This window comes from Protopterus annectens, chromosome 7.part0, assembly GCF_019279795.1.
Source record: "Protopterus annectens isolate FY-2018-M chromosome 7.part0, PAN1.0, whole genome shotgun sequence".
In the NCBI taxonomy this organism is placed as follows: domain Eukaryota; kingdom Metazoa; phylum Chordata; order Ceratodontiformes; family Protopteridae; genus Protopterus; species Protopterus annectens.
Window position 1 is genome coordinate 127,562,116 of NC_056739.1, and position 19,392 is coordinate 127,581,507.

A 19,392-nucleotide genomic window follows, 5' to 3' on the forward strand; every position below is an offset into this window, starting at 1 on the left:
ACAACATGTCTATCTTTGCAGAACAAAACAGTACAGAATGTCTGATCAACTATTTGTATCTTTTGCACCTAACCATCTAAGTCAAGCATTTTCCCAAAATTACTTTGGCCAAATGGATTAATAACTGTATTTTTCTGATCTGTTCGAATAATGGTATGGAATTGCCTCACCCTCCCAAGGCCCATTCTACTAGATATTTGACTAAATCATCTGCTTTTTTGTCCAGAATGTCGATTGACCAAGTGGCCACTGCACAAATTTCATCAAAGACTCATACCTTTGTGACTCATTATAAATTGGACATTGTCTCCAGAAGTAGAGCTTCCTTTGGTTTGACAATGCTCTGGCATTTCCTTCCTTGAGGCCACCCAAGAGTTACATAGCTGGTGACTCTGACCCATCAGTGAGGAAGAATGAAGTGGACAACATCAGATTTGTAAATTATGTACTTGGCATAACTTGCCATCTGTGTTGTCTGTTTTCATTGTTCCTCACCTTCCTATCCAACCATTCTCTGACCTAGATGCTTCTAGAGGTTCTGTGGACTGTATAGGAGCCTTCACGTTCCTGGTTTGAGCCTCTGATATTTTTCTGTCTCTACATCCAGTAGCCAATAAAGCAGCAAACTCGATCTGAGGAAGCTGGGGAAGGTGTAGAGCATTATGGGTAGAGGGAGGAACTCGAGACTAGGATCCAAGTCTGAAAAATGCGGTAGAGTCAGATGCATGACCCATCAGTGAGGAAGAATGAAAATGTATAACACAGATGCCAAGCTATGGTAAGTACATAACTTCCAATTTTATGGTCCCTTTTCCTGAGAGACCACCCCCCAAAAAATGCAGCTAAAAGGAATGGGCCATTCCCTGGAAATGAAGCTCCTTGGAGCAGTTAAATGAAGGAGCATCCCCCTGTCTCTTTCCAAATGCAGGCAAGCATGGTTTTCCATTACCTAAAAGGGATAAGCTGAAGAGCCGCAGAGAATGTCTGCCTTCTGGTCTTTAGTGGGTTCCTGAAAAGCAGTCCTGGAGGGGTGGAGAGAAAGAGATGAGTGGTCTGAGAAGAAACTGATTGCTACAGCAGTCGCCCATCAGCAGCTGTGGTGAAGAGGAAACTGTAGTGAAGACTAAAGCCTCCCAGATCACTCTTCAAGCTGCAAGAAGAAAATGGTTATCAGTAGTGTTACTGAGACCCATGCCCATGTATTGGTCACAAAAGGAGTCTAGAAGAGTCAAGTGTTACCTCGTGATTGAAAAACTATTTTCTCCGTTAAAATTTTTTAGTGACAACAACCAAACAAGCTAGCCCCAGTCCTTCACAGAGATGCAGAAGCAGCACTCTTTTCCTCACAAAAATTGAAAATAATAAGGGACCTGGACGTTCAGTTTGTGGCACTTAGCAGAGTTAGTATCAGACCAGAATTAAAGGTTTTGTGGGTAGCATGTTTTTAGGACAGCCCTGAAATCCAAAAGTCCAAGGCCTTGACAAACTCTGAAATAAAACTTTACTTTTTCTTCGCAAAATTTTTCAAGGGATTCCCTGTAGGGAATGGTTACTCAGAGTATAAATTTCTTTGGTAAACCTTTTAGTGACATACTATTAAATAAGTCCAGATATTGTCTCAGGCATAGTTTTTGATTAAAAAGAAGCAATTTCCTTCGCAAAAAATTGATGCGACAGTTATCCCCAATGGAATACTTATCTGCCCAGCCTTGTAGAATCACTAGCCAACTGTTGATCACCCAAAGCCCGGTGAAGAGTGTACTCTTTGGTGACAAGAAAATTCAGACGTTTTAACACTCTAGTCACTTTTGTCCTGTTTCCCTCATGCAGGATAGTGGCTAGGAGATGTGGAAAATTCTGAAATCTTTGGCAGTTAGCCAGTTGGTTCAGTCCTTGGAGGACTTGCTATATAGCTTAGGCTACTACAGCAGTGATCAAATGATGAACATCTAAGGATAGTGTGGGCTGTTCTTCATTACCTGAATAGTGTCCTTTTGATGGTGGCTTTTGGCAGAAGCCAGCTCCAATTTCCTAAGCCTTTCTGGATAAATGAATGTCTGTCTAGCCATTTCCAAAGCGTTATGTATTGGTACTGCATCAGTGACTGTTGTAGTCAGCCGTCATAGTTTTTCAACCTTTAGCCATTAAAGTGTCATACTGGACTTTTAAAATTGTCCCTTACAGGTAATTTGTTGCAGTTCTAGTTGTAACTTAATTATGAAGATATAGTGCATTATGTCACCAGTTAAACATTTTGACTGTGTTACAGTTTTCTGTTAACTTTCATTGTAGAAAATATTAGTGTTTGAGTCATTACAACAAATTCCTATTACACTTGCTAGTTTTATTTGTATTTTATACAGCTTATAAGACCGTCTTATTCCTGTCTGTCCTTCATCCTTTCTAAGTGCAGTCCTTTTGTATTAACTGGAAAAACTACTTGATAATATGTGCTATGAATGAGAATTGCATTGTTGATTTACTGCCCCTCTGTTTGCCATTGCAGTTACTTTGCATTTATCTGATTTGAAATACTAACCTGTTTGATACTCTCTTGCTGTTTCCGTTTCTCTAATTTGTTTTGGAACTTTTCTGTCCAAGACACCAATGAAAATGGAATTTTCTCAGATGGGCATTCCTAATTAATAAATGTACTTAATAAAGTAGACTGCCTATTTTGTCTACTTTCTTCTAATAACCACTGCGAAAAGCATTTTTAAATTGGTACTCATTTTCTTTATTTGCAGCTGAAGTTACTTCTGCAGTTCCAAGACCTGCTAGTAATTGCCTGCCTCAGGTATAGTACATGATGCTGACAATTTTGTCTGACGTTTGCAAATAAAAATGTAGTTTTTGATTCTGACCGCAAGTGTTAACTTCAGATGTGTAGGTTGATGTATTTATGTTCTGCATATGTCTGCATAACCTCCTTTTAAAGGAACTTGTAGGAAGTTTGGATGATCATCAGTGCTTACAATTAGTTTTTTAAGGAGTGCAGTGAAGCTTTAAAAGTATAATTGACAAGATCTTGTTGTGGGATGGTGTTTGCTTTCTATGCTGTGTGTATGTATCTCTTGTCCCTTATTCCTTTAATTGCTGCATTTGGAGTGCAGATAATTTTGGAATGCATTGATGGTCTGTGCTGGTTTTAGCAGAGTGGGACCTGACCACATTTCCTGTTACCAAAGTGAACTGTATGTGGTAGATGGGTGTATATCAGTTGCTTTTCAGAGAAAGGTTAACTATATGCCTATTCCTCGTACCTCATCTTGGTGTATTGCTTCTGGCTGCTGTATCCATTTAGTTTCATTAAGATGGTAGTTTAGAAAAGGAAAAAATGTACTTTGATGATAACAGAACATTAGTTTTCATTGCAGAGGACCATGGGTTGTTTGCATTGACAAGCAAGGTGTGAGAGATTTAATGGGATAAAGTTGTTTGCTAGAATAAAACTGTATTGGCTTCTTGCTGGTACTTCTTTTCTTCTGTACTAATTTTAGTCACTCTTGCTTAGCCATTCTTTCTGGTCTTCATACAAGATGAGCACAGTTAACATTCATTCTAGTCAAGCTCCTGCTGTTAATGCCTAAAATGTTTAAGCATTTAGACTGTTTTTAAATACAAGATGGCACTAGGTAAAGCCTGTAAGGCACTTTGTGCCTGGGAATGAAGCTTGACATCAGGCATTATCACAAGTGCCTTATTTAAACTCACCCAAAGGAAATATAGACTAAACCTCAAGGCTCATCGTTGATGGTTGAAGGTGGTCAACAGTGCAGGGTCTGGGAGACGGCAGAACAAATGAGAAGTACCGTGCCTCCATTTTTGAGTCTGCACATAAGAAAGTTTCATGCTATTGCAAGTTGAAAGCTGTCCCTTGAGTAATCTGATATGTGTTTCATATCCACCATTAACCATCTGCCTTGTGGGTTATGCCCACAATGTCACCATATTCACTCCTTTGTTCATGTCCATAGCATGGCCACACAAGCCCAGCTCTTGTGAGGTGATCCTTTAAGTTCTCCACTGAAAGCATTTTTTTTTCTTTTCCCCCGCCATCTTTATTAAATTTAACATTGTAGACAGACATGGGTACACATGCAATAATACACAAGAAAAAATTTCTGTAGTCTGATTTGGATATAAAGAAATACCTGTGCAAATGCTTCCAAGCAAAAATCCTAAACTTTCTGGATTTTACTCCATACTCGGGAGCTATACATATGTTCTGCTGTTGTTTTTATGTATTGCCTTGCCATTCTGTCTTCCCTGTCTTTTCTAACTTTCTCTAATTGATTCCTATCCACTTATCATGCAGTATTTTCTATGCTGTACTAATTATTAATTTTAACAATCACTTTTGTTCTTGACTCAATTAAAAACTCTACAAGAGCTGGTCTTTCACTTACTGTCTATTTCTCTTTGTGTATACTCTTTTGTGAATTGCTAGTGTGGAATGCAATCTAAAAGCAGCAGACAAAACATTTAGTTCCACACTTATCTTTCCCTGTCTAGTAGTTTGCCATGGTTCTTTTGCTAATTTTTGCCAGTAAGTTCTAGATCCCTGTTGCCTGTATTGTATACCTCTACTGACCGTCATTTATATTGCTAAAATATCTTTCTCCATTCCCCTGTTGCCTTGTTTCTTCAAATTCTTTCTGTTAGTTTATGAACGTAATCTGTACGATTGTTATTCTTTTTAAGGACATGCATCCAAAATCTTAACCCCCTTTTCATCATCCCTTTCCACTTTGATTTATATCCTCTTGCATGTGAGCATTTACAGCATAGCTCTAAAGTGTATCTTTAAATTAGGTAATCCCAAACCACGTTCTATGGGGAGATTCAATGTATCCCATTTGACATAATTTATTTAGGAGATTAAGAGTTAACTTTTTCATTTTTTGTGGTCCACACCTTCTCCCTGCTTGATAAAAATGTGCCTGACCTGTAAATAAATCTGAAGGGACTAGAAATATTTTCACTGCTTATATCTTGCTATCCACAACTATAATCAAGAGTCCCAGCTTCTCAATTTTTGTCTTATCTTTTGTTTAGTGTCTTCCCACATATCCTTAGCTGCCATAAGAGAATATTCTTAAATCCGTATACCTAAATATTTCATCTTATGTCTCTATAAGTATGCATATTGCTGAACCAATTCATGTACAAGTACATAGTTTGCCACTATAGCCTTTGTTTTATATCCTGAACACTAAATTAGCTTTGATAGACTGGGAAATGCCTACAAGCTGCATCCATTTTGTTGGAGTAGAATTTTGTGGCAGACCAGGACAGACCCCATTGAATGGAAGTTGCATCCTGGAATCTTCCAAGAAATTCACCCGCCAGTAGGAAACTTCTCAAGCAGATCTGTCTGCCTTCATTCATAACAGACTGTTTAATAAGCTGTACTCAGGACTCCTTGCAAAAAGGTCTGGAAACAAGATGTCTTTTAATCCCATATGGATGGGAATGTACCTATTTGCTTTTCTGCCTTTTTACTTTGTTGACCAGAGTTCTTTTAAAGATCCAGAAGGACTGTCAAAAATAGTACTGATAACTCGTGACTTTGTTTTGACCCAAATAACAGTGAATTATCCCTCTTTTGAAAACTACCAAGTGCAGTTAGCACAACCTTCCTCATAGGATGAATTTAATCACATAAGACAGGGATCTCCCCAACCTTCAAGTTCTTTAGCTCATAACCTGGATGATAGAATATAGCAATAACCCACGCCTGGGTGTGGGTAATGCTGGATTTACCCACGGTTGGTGTGGTTTGGTCATGCGGGCGAAGCCCGCGTGGCCAAACAAAGACAATCGTGGGTAAATCCAGCATTACCCACACCCAGAAGTGGGTTATTGCTATTATACAATGACATTATTTAAGAAAAAAAATAATTACTTTTCTTAAATAATGGCATTGTATAATGCCTCCTTGCTGCCCTTCCGCAGCTGTCTGGTATTCTGCGTCAGTTCTGATGTACTGCGCATGCGTATGCCTACGCAGTACATCAGAGCTGTGGGCAAAAGCAGTGGAGAAAGCAAGATCTCTGTTGCTTTTTACAAACTGTTTTGCTATGCTAAATGGGTTTAACATAGCGAGACAGCTTTAAAAAAAGCAACGGAGAATCTCTGTTGCTTATTTTAAAGCTGTCTTGCTATGTTAAACCCACTTAACATAGCAAGGCAGTTTTGAAAAAAGCAATGGAGAAAGCAAGATCTCCGTTGCTTTTTACAAACTGTTTCGCTATGTTAAAGGAGTTTAACATAGCGAGACAGCTTTTAAAAGCAACGGAGAATCTCCGTTGCTTTTTTAAAGCTGTCTCGCTATGTTAAACTCGTTTAACATAGCGAGACAGTGTTGCTGTAAGAGTTATAGTAATGGAAAAAGTCTGGGCGACTGGACCTTTTTCCATTACTATAACTCTGATTTACAACGTGCAGGCTGACCAATCAGTATGCACGTTTTTGAATATTAATGGGGCGTCGTTGTATAATTTCTAATACATTTTCTCTAAAGATGTGCATTAGGAATTGAAGGCGGCTAAGAAACCATATTTGTGAGTATTATTGTCCTTTTTTTTTTTTTTTTTTTTAACTTTTCTATTGCATTCATGTTTCAGCCATTTCGGCCTGACTGCCTATGTGCCCCTTTTCTTTTTTTTTTGTCTAATGAAGCACTTTTTGAAAGGGATATTGCATATCCATCCACCTAGAAAACTGGTGGCTTTTCCATTGACTCTTAACTTTGTACTGGAGCAGTGTACACTTTTTTTCCTTTTGAACCAGCTCATGAGGCTGATTTAAAGATGTTCATCGTGTTTCACTGTTGCAGTCATTACTCTTGGGTTATCCTGCTGGCAAGCTACCCGCAGTCGGCCTGAATTCCAAAGTCGGTTGCTGTTGCCTCTTCCATGACGTCAGTGCGCCAGGGGTATAAAAGATGCAGTCGACGCCATTTTCTTCAGTCTTTCTTGCCACGTGGTGCCCGAAGCAAAAGCAGTTCGCAAGTGCCGATCGGCCGACTCCTGAGATTTTCAAATACGAATTTCAGAACTGAAGTCTTCATTAAAGCTAAGTACCCCATTGGGGAAACTTTTTTCTTGCTCCAGACCGATGTCAGAAAAAGTTAATAGTTGTATTTCTTGTGGGAAGCAAATACCTCATAAGGATTTTCATTCTTACTGTAAACCTTGCCTAGGCCCTGATTGCGAAGTTGCTAGCTGTCGGTTTTGTGCTAGATTTAACCAACACACTATTAAGCATCTGTTCGATTTTGCATTTCATTACTTTGGCCGAAGGTTTAATTATATAATGCCGTCGGAACAGCCGATGACCGGAGTTTACAAAAAACGCAAGGACAAGGAAAAAGGATAGGCATCCGAGGTCCAAAACCGACGAGGCCTCCGTTAGACCAGTCGCCGGTTCTCAGTGAGGCACTTTCACAGCCCCTGGCGCCCGCTACCTCAGAGCCACAGGCCGCTTCCGACTCCCACATGGAGCTGACTGGTCCTCTGGATACTCAAGGTATTGGACACTCTGAAATCCATTCCCTCAGATGGGTCCGGAGCCGCTGAGCAGGCATCGGCTTCTGGGGGTGTCTTCAGACATACACAGTTGTATGTTAAACCATCTTCAGCTTCAAAGACTAAAGCAGCTCTAAAGACAAAGAAACAAGTACAGCATTCTCCTACTCAGACTTCCATGAATAAAAAACAGATACTTAAAATGGCCGAAGACCTAATTACTTTGATCAGGGGTTCCCATCCCCCTCCTGATAAGAGGCCTAGGCAAGAGACAGAATATGATTCTTCTGATCAGGTTTCTATTTCCTCTGATTCCTCTTCTGAACAGGATTATTCTATTCCTCCCTATGAGGATTCTGATGCTGAAGAATCCATTCCTTCAGCCTCTCCTCCTGAGGATTATTCTTTTGGGGAAACCCTGCATACCATGAGGGAGCATTTCCACTGGGAGAGCCAAAATTACTCAGAATCTAAGAAAAAGGCTCAGAGACTTTCTGCTACTTCCTCAGCACAGACCTCTTGCTATTCCACCTGTTCTAGACATTGTAGATTATGTATTTTCAGAGTCAGGCCTGTCCCATCTTTACCCCCTGCCCCTGCTAAGCCAGACAGATACTACAGGGTTCCAGATTCTCATAAATTCTATATAAAAACCCTGCTGCTGACCCAGAAACTATATCTCGGGGGCCTAAAGGGGTCAAAGCTTCTACTGCAAAAAACCCTGTTCCCTCTGATAGGGATTCTAGGGCACTGGACAGATTGGGGGAAAAAAGTTTACACTTCTGCTACCTTGGCTGAAAGGGCTTTAAATTGTCAGTTTCATATGCTTAAATATCAGCAATACTTAATGTCTGTGCTTAAACAGAAAATGTTGACAAATTCTGAATGTACAGAGAACAAGGAAATGCAGGATTTATTGCATGCAGCTGAACAAGTGGGAAAGCATACTTTGCAGTGTCATTATCATTCACTGGAGGCCTCTTGCAGGGCCGCTGTTACAGGTTCTGTTATTAGAAGGCATGATTGGTTAAAGGAACAGAATCTGCCTGATCATGTTAAAGCAAAATTATTAGATGCTCCATTACAGCATGATACTTTGTTTGGTGCTAAAGCAGAAGAGGTGTTGAAGAAAATGGAGGATAAAGCGAAATCCATACAGACAGTTAAGGATTTCTTACAGGTGTAGCCATCCAGATTTAGGAGGAACTGGCCTTCAAAAAATTGGTCCTTTCCAGTGTCAGACAGGTCACAAAGAGGCAGATAAAGACGTCCCAGAGGCAGATCTCAGCCCCAAGGTTCATACAGGCCTAAACAATAGGGTGCTCCTACCTCCAAAAGCGGAGAAGACAAATCGCAACCTTACAGGAAACGGTCCCAATGACTTTCCTCTGCCAGATCCAAGCATTTTTCTTTTGGCAGCCCCCTTAGGGGGAAAACTTGCACTTTTTTCACCAAATTGGCAAATGATTACCCAAGACAAATGGGTCTTGAACATAGTATCCCAGGGCTACAGGTTCCATTTTCACACCCTACCAAGGGCAAAAGGTATGCCAGACCTGCCACACAATCAATGGGCAGAGGCACAAAAACAAATTACAGCCCTCGTGGACATGAGAGCCATTCAACAAGAGCAGGGGCAAGGATTTTACTCGAGACTTTTCTTAGTGCCCAGAAAGGACAAAGCCTGGAGACCAATACTGGACCTGTCTATACTAAACACATTTCTGGAGGTTCCAAAATTCAAGATGTTGACTCTACAGCAGCTACTGCCCATGCTGGGCAAGAAGGCTTGGCTTGTAACTTTGGACCTAAAAGAGGCATACTTGCATGTCCCAATCAGACAATCTTGCAGAAGATACCTCAGATTCATATATGGCACAATGTACTACCAATTCTCTGCACTGCCGTTTGGCTTATCTACTGCGCCCAGGGTCTTCACAAAATGCCTGGCACCAGTAATTGCATTTTGCAGACAAAGAGGAATTCAAGTATATCCCTACTTGGACGATTACCTTATTCAAGCAGAGAACAAAGACATTCTTCTAAAGCATCTGGCATTTGTGAAAAGATTGCTAATTTGCCTAGGGTACACAGTAAACGAAAAGAAATCAAAACTAGTATCCTCTCAAGAGATCATATTCCTGGGTGGAAGCTTAAACACAACTGCCCAGATGGCTCATCTCACGCCAGACAGACAAAGGCAACTGACTTCTTACTTCAAAAAGTTGGCAACAAAGACCCAGTTATCTGCAAGGAAAATCCTGCAGGTCTTGGGCTTCGTGGCATCCTGAATTCTACTAATTCCATATGTCAGACTGGATATGAGGAAACTACAATGGTATCTAAAAAGTGTTTGGACTCAGCATTGCCACAGCTTGGAGACAGTAATTACCCTCATTCCCTGCCTGCAACAGAAGTTTTGATGGTGGGCATAGGCCTGTCACCACAACAAGGGTCTACCATTCACTTTACCCACAGCCAGACAGACACTGACAACGGATGCATCAGATTATGCCTGGGGGGCCCATATGGCAGGAAAATGTATTCAGGGCACATGGCCTGCAAGCCAGATGCATCTTCACATCAATCAAAAAGAGATGCTAGCTGTTCAGAATGCCCTGACAGCTTTCAAGGATCTACTTCATCCAGGACAGCTCCTGATAGACGGACAATACTAAGGTCATGTGGTACATAAACAAGCAGGGAGGCACACATTCCTACCCCCTCTGCAGACAAGCAGTGACCTTATGGGACACAGCATTGACTTATCAAGTTCACCTGCAAGCACAATTCCTGCCAGGAAAAACAAATACTCTGGCAGACGAACTAAGCAGAAACCTCATGGATCCCCATGAGTGGAAACTGGATCCGCAAGTCTTCAGCATGATAACAAGGAAATGGGGATGCCCAGACATAGATATATTTGCCTCCCCTCACAACTGCCAGTTACAAAGATTTTGCACAAGGATTTATCACAAACAAGCATGGAGAGTGGACGCCCTATCCTTCAGCTGGAAAAATCTAACAGTATATGCCTTTCCTCCACTGCCTCTCCTTCCCAGGGTACTCCTAAAGGTCAGACAAGAGAAGCCAAAAATTATACTGGTACCCAATCCAAAATAGCTTGTCTCAAGGTCCAGCATGGATATTGCCTCAAACTTCTCACTTGCTGACCCAACAAAACAATCAGATCCTGCACAGCCAACTCAGGACCTTAAATCTGGCAGCATGGTGGATAATGTAGCCATTCAGAACACTCCTCTTTCAAAAGCTGTTATGGATGTTATCTTGGAGGCCAGGAGGCCCAGTACCAGAAAATCTTATGCAGAAAAATGGAAAAGATTCTGTGCTTGGAACCAGAAACAAGGCATTGACACGTATGTACCAAATATCCCTCAGATTTTGCAATACCTAACTGAGATGCTGGACAAAGGCCTTTCCTTTTCATCAATTAAGATTCATGCCTCTGCCATTTCAGCCCACTACAATACGGAACCACCTATTTTTTCTCATCCTTTACTAAGGTAGTACCTTCAGAGGGGCCAAAAACATCAGGCCTCCAAGGAGAGCACCAATTCCGGCATGGGACTTCAATTATGTCTTGGAAAAACTCAGACTGCCTCCTTTTGAGCCAGCCTCAACAGCTGATATAAAATTCTTATCCTGGAAAACAGCTCTGCTCCTAGCAATAACCTCTGCAAGATGAGTCTCGGAGTTACAAGCACTCATGCCTGTGGAACCTTTTATCATTTTTCACCCAGACAGAGTTTCTCTGAGGACAAACCCAACATTTATGCCTAAGGTGGTGTCCAGTGTGTGACCCTCAACCAAACCATTCACTTGCCTACCTTTTATCCAAACCCACAGAACAAGGGTGCGAAAATTCTGCATTCTTTGGACATACACAGGCAGCTACGCTTCTACTTGGACAGAACTGAAGCTTTCTGAAAGACTGAGCAACTTTTAGTGTCATATGCTGCAGGATCACAAGGAAAGGCGATCTCAAAACAGACTATTTCTAAATGGATAGGCCATTGCATCCATTTTTGCTATTCTCAGCATCACAAATCAGTGCCTAAGGGCATTAGGCCTCATTCTACCAGAGCAGCAGCCACTTCAGCAGCCTTCCTCAGAGGAGTACCAATCAAAGACATCTTAGAGGCTGCAACTTGGAGTTCAGTGCACACTTTTACAAAGCACTATCACTTACCTCTTTACTCTAAATCCAGAGCAGGCTTTGCCACTGCAGTTCTGCAGGGCCTCATAGCCTCCCCTAATCCTATTTAACTCAGCCACCCATCCTCAGCTTTGGGATTCAGCCCAAGGGTATGACTGCAACAGTGAAACACGATGAACATAGTACAATTGTGTACCTACCATGAATGTAGATGTTAGTGTATTCACTGTTGCAGTCCAGGTTACCCTCCCACCATCCCCCTTTCTTTTGTTGGGGTTTATCTGTACTTCTCTATTCTATACAACCTATGTGGTGTATTTGCTTGTAGATGAAGGAAATGTTTCTTTACTGCATGTATGTTTATTGGCATAATATATTTAGCCTACCCTTTTGGGGGCACCTGACATCTGGGGCAAGAAAAACTGAAGAAAATGGCATCGGCTGCATCTTTTATACCCCTGGCGCACTGACTTCAGGGAAGAGGCGACAGCAACCGACGTCGGACCAGGACTTTGTAATTCAGGCCGACTGCGGGGTAGCCTGTCAGCAGGATAACCCAAGAGCAATGACTGTAACAATGAATACACGCGAACATCTACATTTATGGTAGGTGCACAACTGTACTTTGTTATTATGGAAAACAGGTACTCGTTGTTCTGAGTTCTGCAAGTAGGGTGTCTGAGTTGTAAGCTCTTACAGTGACTCAACCCTGTCACATTCATAAAAACCAATAATTTTTTTATAACCAAAGTGGTTTCAGAGTTTTACTACAGATCAGTTTGTTCGTTTCCCTGCATCCTTTGCAGAAGTTAAAAAGCAGAAAGTTCTGCATACTCTGGATGCCCATACAACTCAGCTAGTAAACTTGACATGCCAAAGGACTTCAGAAATTCTCATTAATTTTTTTGTCTTATGAAGGCAAAAAGAGGGCAAACGGTATCTAAGTAGACTGTTTCCAAGTGGTTGCCCCATGCCATTCAGTGTCACTATTCATAACTTGACAAGACACTTACAATCCATGTCATAGCCCACTTTACCAGGGCTGTAGCTAATTTTTTTGAAAAAGGTTGAACTCTTGAAATATTGTAGCACTAGCAACTTTGTCTTTTCACACTTTTACCAAGCACTACAGAACTAACTCTCTGTAACCGAGGCAGGGTTTGCTATAACCAGTGTCCAGGGCATTCTAGTCTCTTCTCTTTCTTTCCTCCTCTTTCCAAGTACTACTATTAGTAGATATTTGAATTGATAACTGTTGCAGTGCAAACACCCACTCTCATTCTCCCTTGTTTGTCAGTGTGGGGGAGTGTCTGTATTTTCCCCTTTCCTCCTAGCTCCCTTGTTTCAGTGTGGGGGTGTCTGTATTTTCCCCTTTCCTCCTAGCTTCCACGTTTGTCAGTGTCGGAGTGTCTGTATTTTTCCCTTTCCTCCTAGCTCCCTTGTTTGTCAGTGTGGGGGGTCTGTATTTCCCCTTTCCTCCTAGCGCTCTTGTTTGTCAGTGTGGGGGTGTCTGTATTTTCCCCTTTCCTCCAATCTCCCTTGTTTGTCAGTGTGGGGTGTCTGTATTTTTTCCCTTTCCTCCTAGCTCCCTTGTTTGTCAGTGTGGGGGTGTCTGTATTTTCCCCTTTCCTCCTAGCTCCCTTGTTTGTCAGCGTGAGGGTGTCTGTATTTTCCCCTTTCCTCCTAGCTCCCTTGTTTGTCAGCGTGAGGGTGTCTGTATTTTCCCCTTTCCTCCTAACTCCCTTGTTTGTCAGTGTGGGAGTGTCTGTATTTTCCCCTTTCCTCCTAGCTCCCTTTTTTGTCAGTGTGGGAGTGTCTGTATTTTCCCCTTTCCTCCCAGCTCCCTTGTTTGTCAGTGTGGGGGGTGTCTGTATTTCCCCTTTCCTCCTAGCTCCCTTGTTTGTCAGTGTGGGGGTATCTGTATTTTCCCCTTTCCTCCTACCTCCCTTGTTTGTCAGTGTGGTGATGTCTGTATTTTCCCCTTTCCTCCTAGCTTCCACGTTTGTCAGTGTGGGGGTGTCTGTATTTTCCCCTTTCCTCCTAGCTTCCACGTTTGTCAGTGTGGGGGTGTCTGTATTTTCCCCTTTCCTCCTAGCTCCCTTGTTTGTCAGTGTGGGGGTGTCTGTATTTTCCTCTTTCCTCCTAGCTTCCACGTTTGTCAGTGTGGGGGTGTCTGTATTTTCCCCTTTCCTCCTAACTTCCTTGTTTGTCAGTGTGGGGGTGTCTGTATTTTCCCCTTTCCTCCTAGCTCCCTTGTTTGTCAGTGTGGGGGTGTCTGTATTTTCCCCTTTCCTCCTAGCTCCCTTGTTTGTCAGTGTGGGGGTGTCTGTATTTTCCCCTTTCCTCCTAGCTCCCTTGTTTGTCAGTGTGGAGGTGTCTGTATTTTCCCCTTTCCTCCTAGCACCCTTGTTTGTCAGTGTGGGGGTGTCTGTATTTTCCCCTTTCCTCCTAGCTCCCTTGTTTGTCAGTGTGGGGGTGTCTGTATTTTCCCCTTTCCTCCTAGCTCCCTTGTTTCAGTGTGGGAGTGTCTGTATTTTCCCCTTTCCTCCTAGCTTCCACGTTTGTCAGTGTGGGGGTGTCTGTATTTTCCCCTTTCCTCCTAACTTCCTTGTTTGTCAGTGTGGGGGTGTCTGTATTTTCCCCTTTCCTCCTAGCTCCCTTGTTTGTCAGTGTGGGGGTGTCTGTATTTTCCCCTTTCCTCCTAGCTCCCTTGTTTGTCAGTGTGGGGGTGTCTGTATTTTCCCCTTTCCTCCTAGCTCCCTTGTTCTTGTTTGTCATTGTGGGGGTGTCCATATTTTCCCCTTTCCTTCTAGCTCCCTTGTTTGTCAGTGTGGGGGTGTCCGTATTTTCCCCTTTCCTCCTAACTCTCTTGTTTGTCAGTGTGGGGTTGTCTGTATTTTCCCCTTTCAGATTAGCTCCCTTGCTTGTCAATGTGGGGGTGTGTCTATTTTCCCCTTTCCTCCTAGCTCCCTTGTTTGTCTTTGTGGGGGTGTCTGTATTTTCCCCTTTCCTCCTAGTATATTTTTAGCAGGGCTCTTGCCTTCCTTGTTTCTGTGACAAGAAGGTTATTTTTGGTACCCATATGCTTGCTTTTATAATAACTTGCCCTTGACCTGTAGGTGTCATGTGGGCTTGTGGAAGGTGCCCTAAAACTTTGGAAGTTAGCTGGATATGTGATCCTTAGTAGGATATGTCCTATATAGCTTAGGCTGCTGCAGCAGTGATATATTAGAACATCTACTGTTACGGTAGGTTTACTTACACAGCTAAACTTCTCAGTTTGTGTTCTTTATCTGCAAACTTCTGTCACATCACAAGTCAGATTTGGGAAGCGGGTCTATGCATCATCGACCTTCTCTATCAGGTCCTTGAACTTCTTGGCACACTTCACGTGGCTCCAGTGGGATCCGGTCAAGGAGCTGTCAGATACCCTGGTAGGAGCTGTGGCTGAGGGCGTCCAGGAAAAAGTGGCCTCTCAACTAGCTACCCTGGAGTCTATTTTGAACTTGTCCATGAGGCTAATTGTGTATGCAGCCAAAGGAGCAACCAGGTCAGCAGCTTCAGGTGTCGCAATTTGGAGACGCACTTGGATGCTCTTGTGCAAGTTTGCAGAACCATTCAAGTTTTCCTTTGTTAATGCCCCCTTTGACGGGTCCTTTTTGTTTGGTCCCAAAGTAAAGGAAACTCTGTCCAGGTGTGAAAAGGATGGAAAGACTTTCTCTGCTGTGGGTGTACATTTTTCCACTCCTCAGCGATACTACTCCAGGAATCAAAGGAGTGGAAAAATGTGGTTCAAGAAGTCCCAGAAGCCTTTCTAGGACACACGTGGCTCTGACTTCCCTTGGGGAAGAGGGTAGAATTGTAGTAGAAGACACTGTCCCAGAGGCAAGGGTGGTCTGCAGAATCAGGGTTCCAGGAACTCCTTCTCTGGTCAACCCTATCAGCACTCCTGAAGGATGGCTCGATTGCTTACCTCTGGAAGCAGTCAGGGGAAAGTTTTTCCTTGCACCCAAATGCCTGGTGATGCATAACCACCAATGCCTGGGTGCTAAAGATCATCTCCAGAGGTTATCTAATTCCTTTACCCAAGATCCCCACCAAGACTCCCCGACGTTCCACCCAGTCACAGAGTTCAAGCAGCAATAGAAATACAAAAGCTGCTAGAAAAGAGTCAGCCAAGAAGTCCCACCAGACCACCTAGGAGCCGGTTTTTGCTGAAGATTCTTTTTAGTGCCAAAGAAAACCGGAGATTAGAGGCCAGTTTTGGATCTTGGTATTCTGAGCAAGTTTGTCCAACAAGTAAAATTCCAGATGGTCACGGTTCAGTCAATTCTCCCTTTCCAAGAGAAAGATGATTTGATGTGCTCTATCGTCTTTCAAGATTCATATTACCATATAAAGGTTGACAAACGCCCGAGAAAGGTTTTCTGCTTCTGAATGGGAGCCAGTCATTTCCAATTCAGAGTGCTGCCCTTTGGTCTCACCACAGCTTCCAGGGTGTTCACCAAATGTATGGCAGCAGTCACAACTCATCTGAGGCTGCATGGATTCTGAGTGCTTCCATACTGAGACGACTAGCCCCTCACTGCTCTCACCAGGCATCTACTTCTACCGATTACATTCTGAATCTAGCCCTTCAGTTGGACATATAATGTTCAATCCTACAAATTCTCAACTAACTCCCACACAAGACATGGAATTTATCAGAGCTCACCTCAAAACTGTTTCTTGCATAGCATCACTGCTACTACACATTACAGAAAACTCAGTTGCAGATCCTTCCTCTTCTTCACTCAGACAAAACTCCTGCTCATCTAATTCTGCAGGCATTACGTTCCATGGCAGCAACGATCACATTGGTTCCATTGGCAAGGTTTCACACGAGACACCTTCAGTGGTTACTTGCAAATCAATGGACTGTTCTAACCTACGCCATGGACCATTTGATTTTCATATCCAATCGATACAAGAACAACCTATCCTGGTGGATGGACTTGGAGGAGATTCTTCTAGGCTGACCCTTTGTTCCCCCTCAGCCCAAGGCCATAGTGAGCAATGATGTTTCCCAGATAGTGTGGGGGGCATTATCTTGGGAAGACATCGAAGGCACTTGGTCCCCCTCCAAGGCCAATTAGTGTATCAGTGCTCTAGAGTTAAGAGCAGTGAGGCATTGCAAGCATTCCACTTTGCCTTACCTCAAGGAATGATAGCTGTACAGTCAGACAACATGTCGGTCATGTGGTACATGAACAAACTGGGAGTAACCAAATCCTGTCCATTATGTCGAGAAGCCCTTCAAGTATGGCAATGAGCTCTAACTTCCAACCGCTTTCTGAGAGCAATGCACAGCGCGGGGAGTTCAAACGCGATAGCCGACAAACTGATCAGATGCATCCTCATGCCTCAAGAGTGGTCTGTGAACTCCAGAGTACCGAAGGAGATCTTCCTTCACTGGGGCCAGCCTTGCTGCGACCTGTTTGCTTCTCCCCTAATCAACAAGTGCAGAAGCTACTTTGCCCAAATTCCCCCTCAGAGGAAGTCTCCCCCAGGGACACTCTTCTCCATGATTAGCCCCAGGTCTCCTTTATGCCTTTTCCCCCTTCCTTCTGATCCCTCGTTTTCTCAAGAAAGCAGCTTGGTTGAGAAGCAAAGTGATCCTCAGTGCTCTTTACTGACCTCAACAGATATAGTTACCCTTCCTCTGGCCTTATCTACTACACTACCCTTTGATTCTGGACCCAGTTCAGGATCTCTTGTCCCACCTCCTGGGACTACTGTGTCCCAATCTTCAGACTCTCAAGCTGACTGCTTGGTTTCTCCAATTCCGGTAATTGCCAGGCATAATGGTATCCCTTCTCCCATGTGACACATTTTGATGGAATCCCACAAACAATCCACCAGGAGTCTCTACCTTAGTAAATTGAAGAGATTTTCTGTTTGGGGCTCTGACAATGGTCTTAGACCCCTTTTCAGCGCCAGTAGAAAAGATTCTGGAGTTTCTTACCATCTTTAGTAAAGGAGCTTCTGCTTCTACTGTCAGTGATCCTAGCAGCTGTGTCAAATTCCCATAATGGTATCTGAGATCAACCTTTAATTTCTCACAAACATTTTTCTAAAGGGTACAATCCACTTAAAGCCCCCTTTCAAAGAGCCTCATCCACCATGGGATCTAACTCTTGTGTTACAGTCACTTACTTCACCCCCATTTGATCCCACAGCGACTTGTGATTTTAAATTTCTTTCTTGGAAGACATTGTTCCTCATAGTTGTCATTTTGGCGAGACAAATCCCCAAATTGCAGGCTTTATGCTCCAAAGCCCTGTACTTAGTTTTCCATAGAGACAGAGTTTCTCAGAACGAACCCTACTTTTCTCCGTAAAGTGATATCAGAGACCAATATGAACCAGTCTGTAGACTTACCTGTATTCTTTCCAATTTTTTCAAATAATGGCGAGTACTGCCTGCACCTTCTGGTTGTTCACAGGCAGTTAGTTTCTACCTGGCTAAAACTAAACAATTTAGACCAATTATTTGTGTCTTTTGCCAGTGTGACTTTGGGAAAACTAGTATTCAAGTGGTTAAGAAATTGCATCTCTTTCATTTACGAGAAACTTAACATGAAGCTTCCTTTGCTAGCCAAGGCACATTCTACCAGATCTATGGCGACATCGGCTGCGTTTCATTCCAAAGCCTCCATGTCAGAAATTTGCGCATCGACAACATGGGCTAATCCGCATACTTTTATTACTCATTACAAATTGAATATGGTCTCTGGGGGGGAGAGCCTCTTTTGGTTCTGTGGTCCTCAGTAATATTCTTCCTTGAGACCACCCAGGATCTAAGGTAACTGGGGACTCTGTCCCACAAGTCAAGAATAGATGAAGATTGGCAACATCAGATAAAGAAGTTCCATCTGTGTTGTCTATCTTCATCTATTCTTGCGTCCCTCCTGCCTGCCCCTTCCTTTTAGAATTCTGGTGGAGCGACATCCTATCCTAGGTTCTTATTGTTAGGGGCATCTTGGACAAGGCTTCTATCATAGTCTATAGAACTTCCTTTTTCTGCATGATGGCAAACTTGATCCGAGGTAGTATAGAGAAGGGTATTGTGAGTAGACTAGCAGCTTGAGAGCTTTTTTTGGCCGACGCGAGCTTTATGATGACCGGATCGGTTCTGAGAATCGGAACCATAACACACAAGTTAAGAACAGAGGAAGATCAACAACACAGATGGAATGTTATGGTAAGGCTTAACTACTTTATTTCTTTCATCACCAGTCAATAGGTGGCACTGTCTTTGCCATTTACCAAAAACTTGTCAAATGAACTACTATTATTTCTCTTGTTAATGGTTTTAACTTTTACTTAAACAGAGCATTCTGAGGAGGCAGCTAAGTTCAGCAAACACTGAAACTGTGTCCCCTTACTGGTGCAGATGTTCTTTGTGTTTCACTGTTGCAGTCATCACATTTGGGTTATCCCTGCCAGGGTAGCCCTTGGCCGGCTCGAGTACCAGAGACTTGGTATTTCTGCGTCGGTTTCTGTCACTTCAGGACTGACGTCAGGCCGTCAGTAGTGTAAAAAAAGGCAGCCGATGAGCCCGAAGCAGAAGCAGTTCTCACGAGTGCCAGTGGGCCGCTACCTGAGTTTCTTCTTCCGAATTGAAGCTGAAGTCTTCTAAAGC

At 42.9% G+C, this 19,392-nt stretch overlaps 1 protein-coding gene across 1 annotated transcript in view; it reads left to right on the top strand.

Moving 5' to 3' along the window:
• ANKS1A (ankyrin repeat and sterile alpha motif domain containing 1A) overlaps window positions 1–19,392 on the top strand; it is a 3,005,277-nt gene that overhangs the window by 1,427,770 nt on the left and 1,558,115 nt on the right. Inside the window, exon 13 of the mRNA XM_044076145.1 lies at window positions 2,748–2,797. Within this exon, the coding sequence (XP_043932080.1) occupies window positions 2,748–2,797 (50 nt within the window). The remainder of the gene's footprint in view (window positions 1–2,747; window positions 2,798–19,392) is intronic.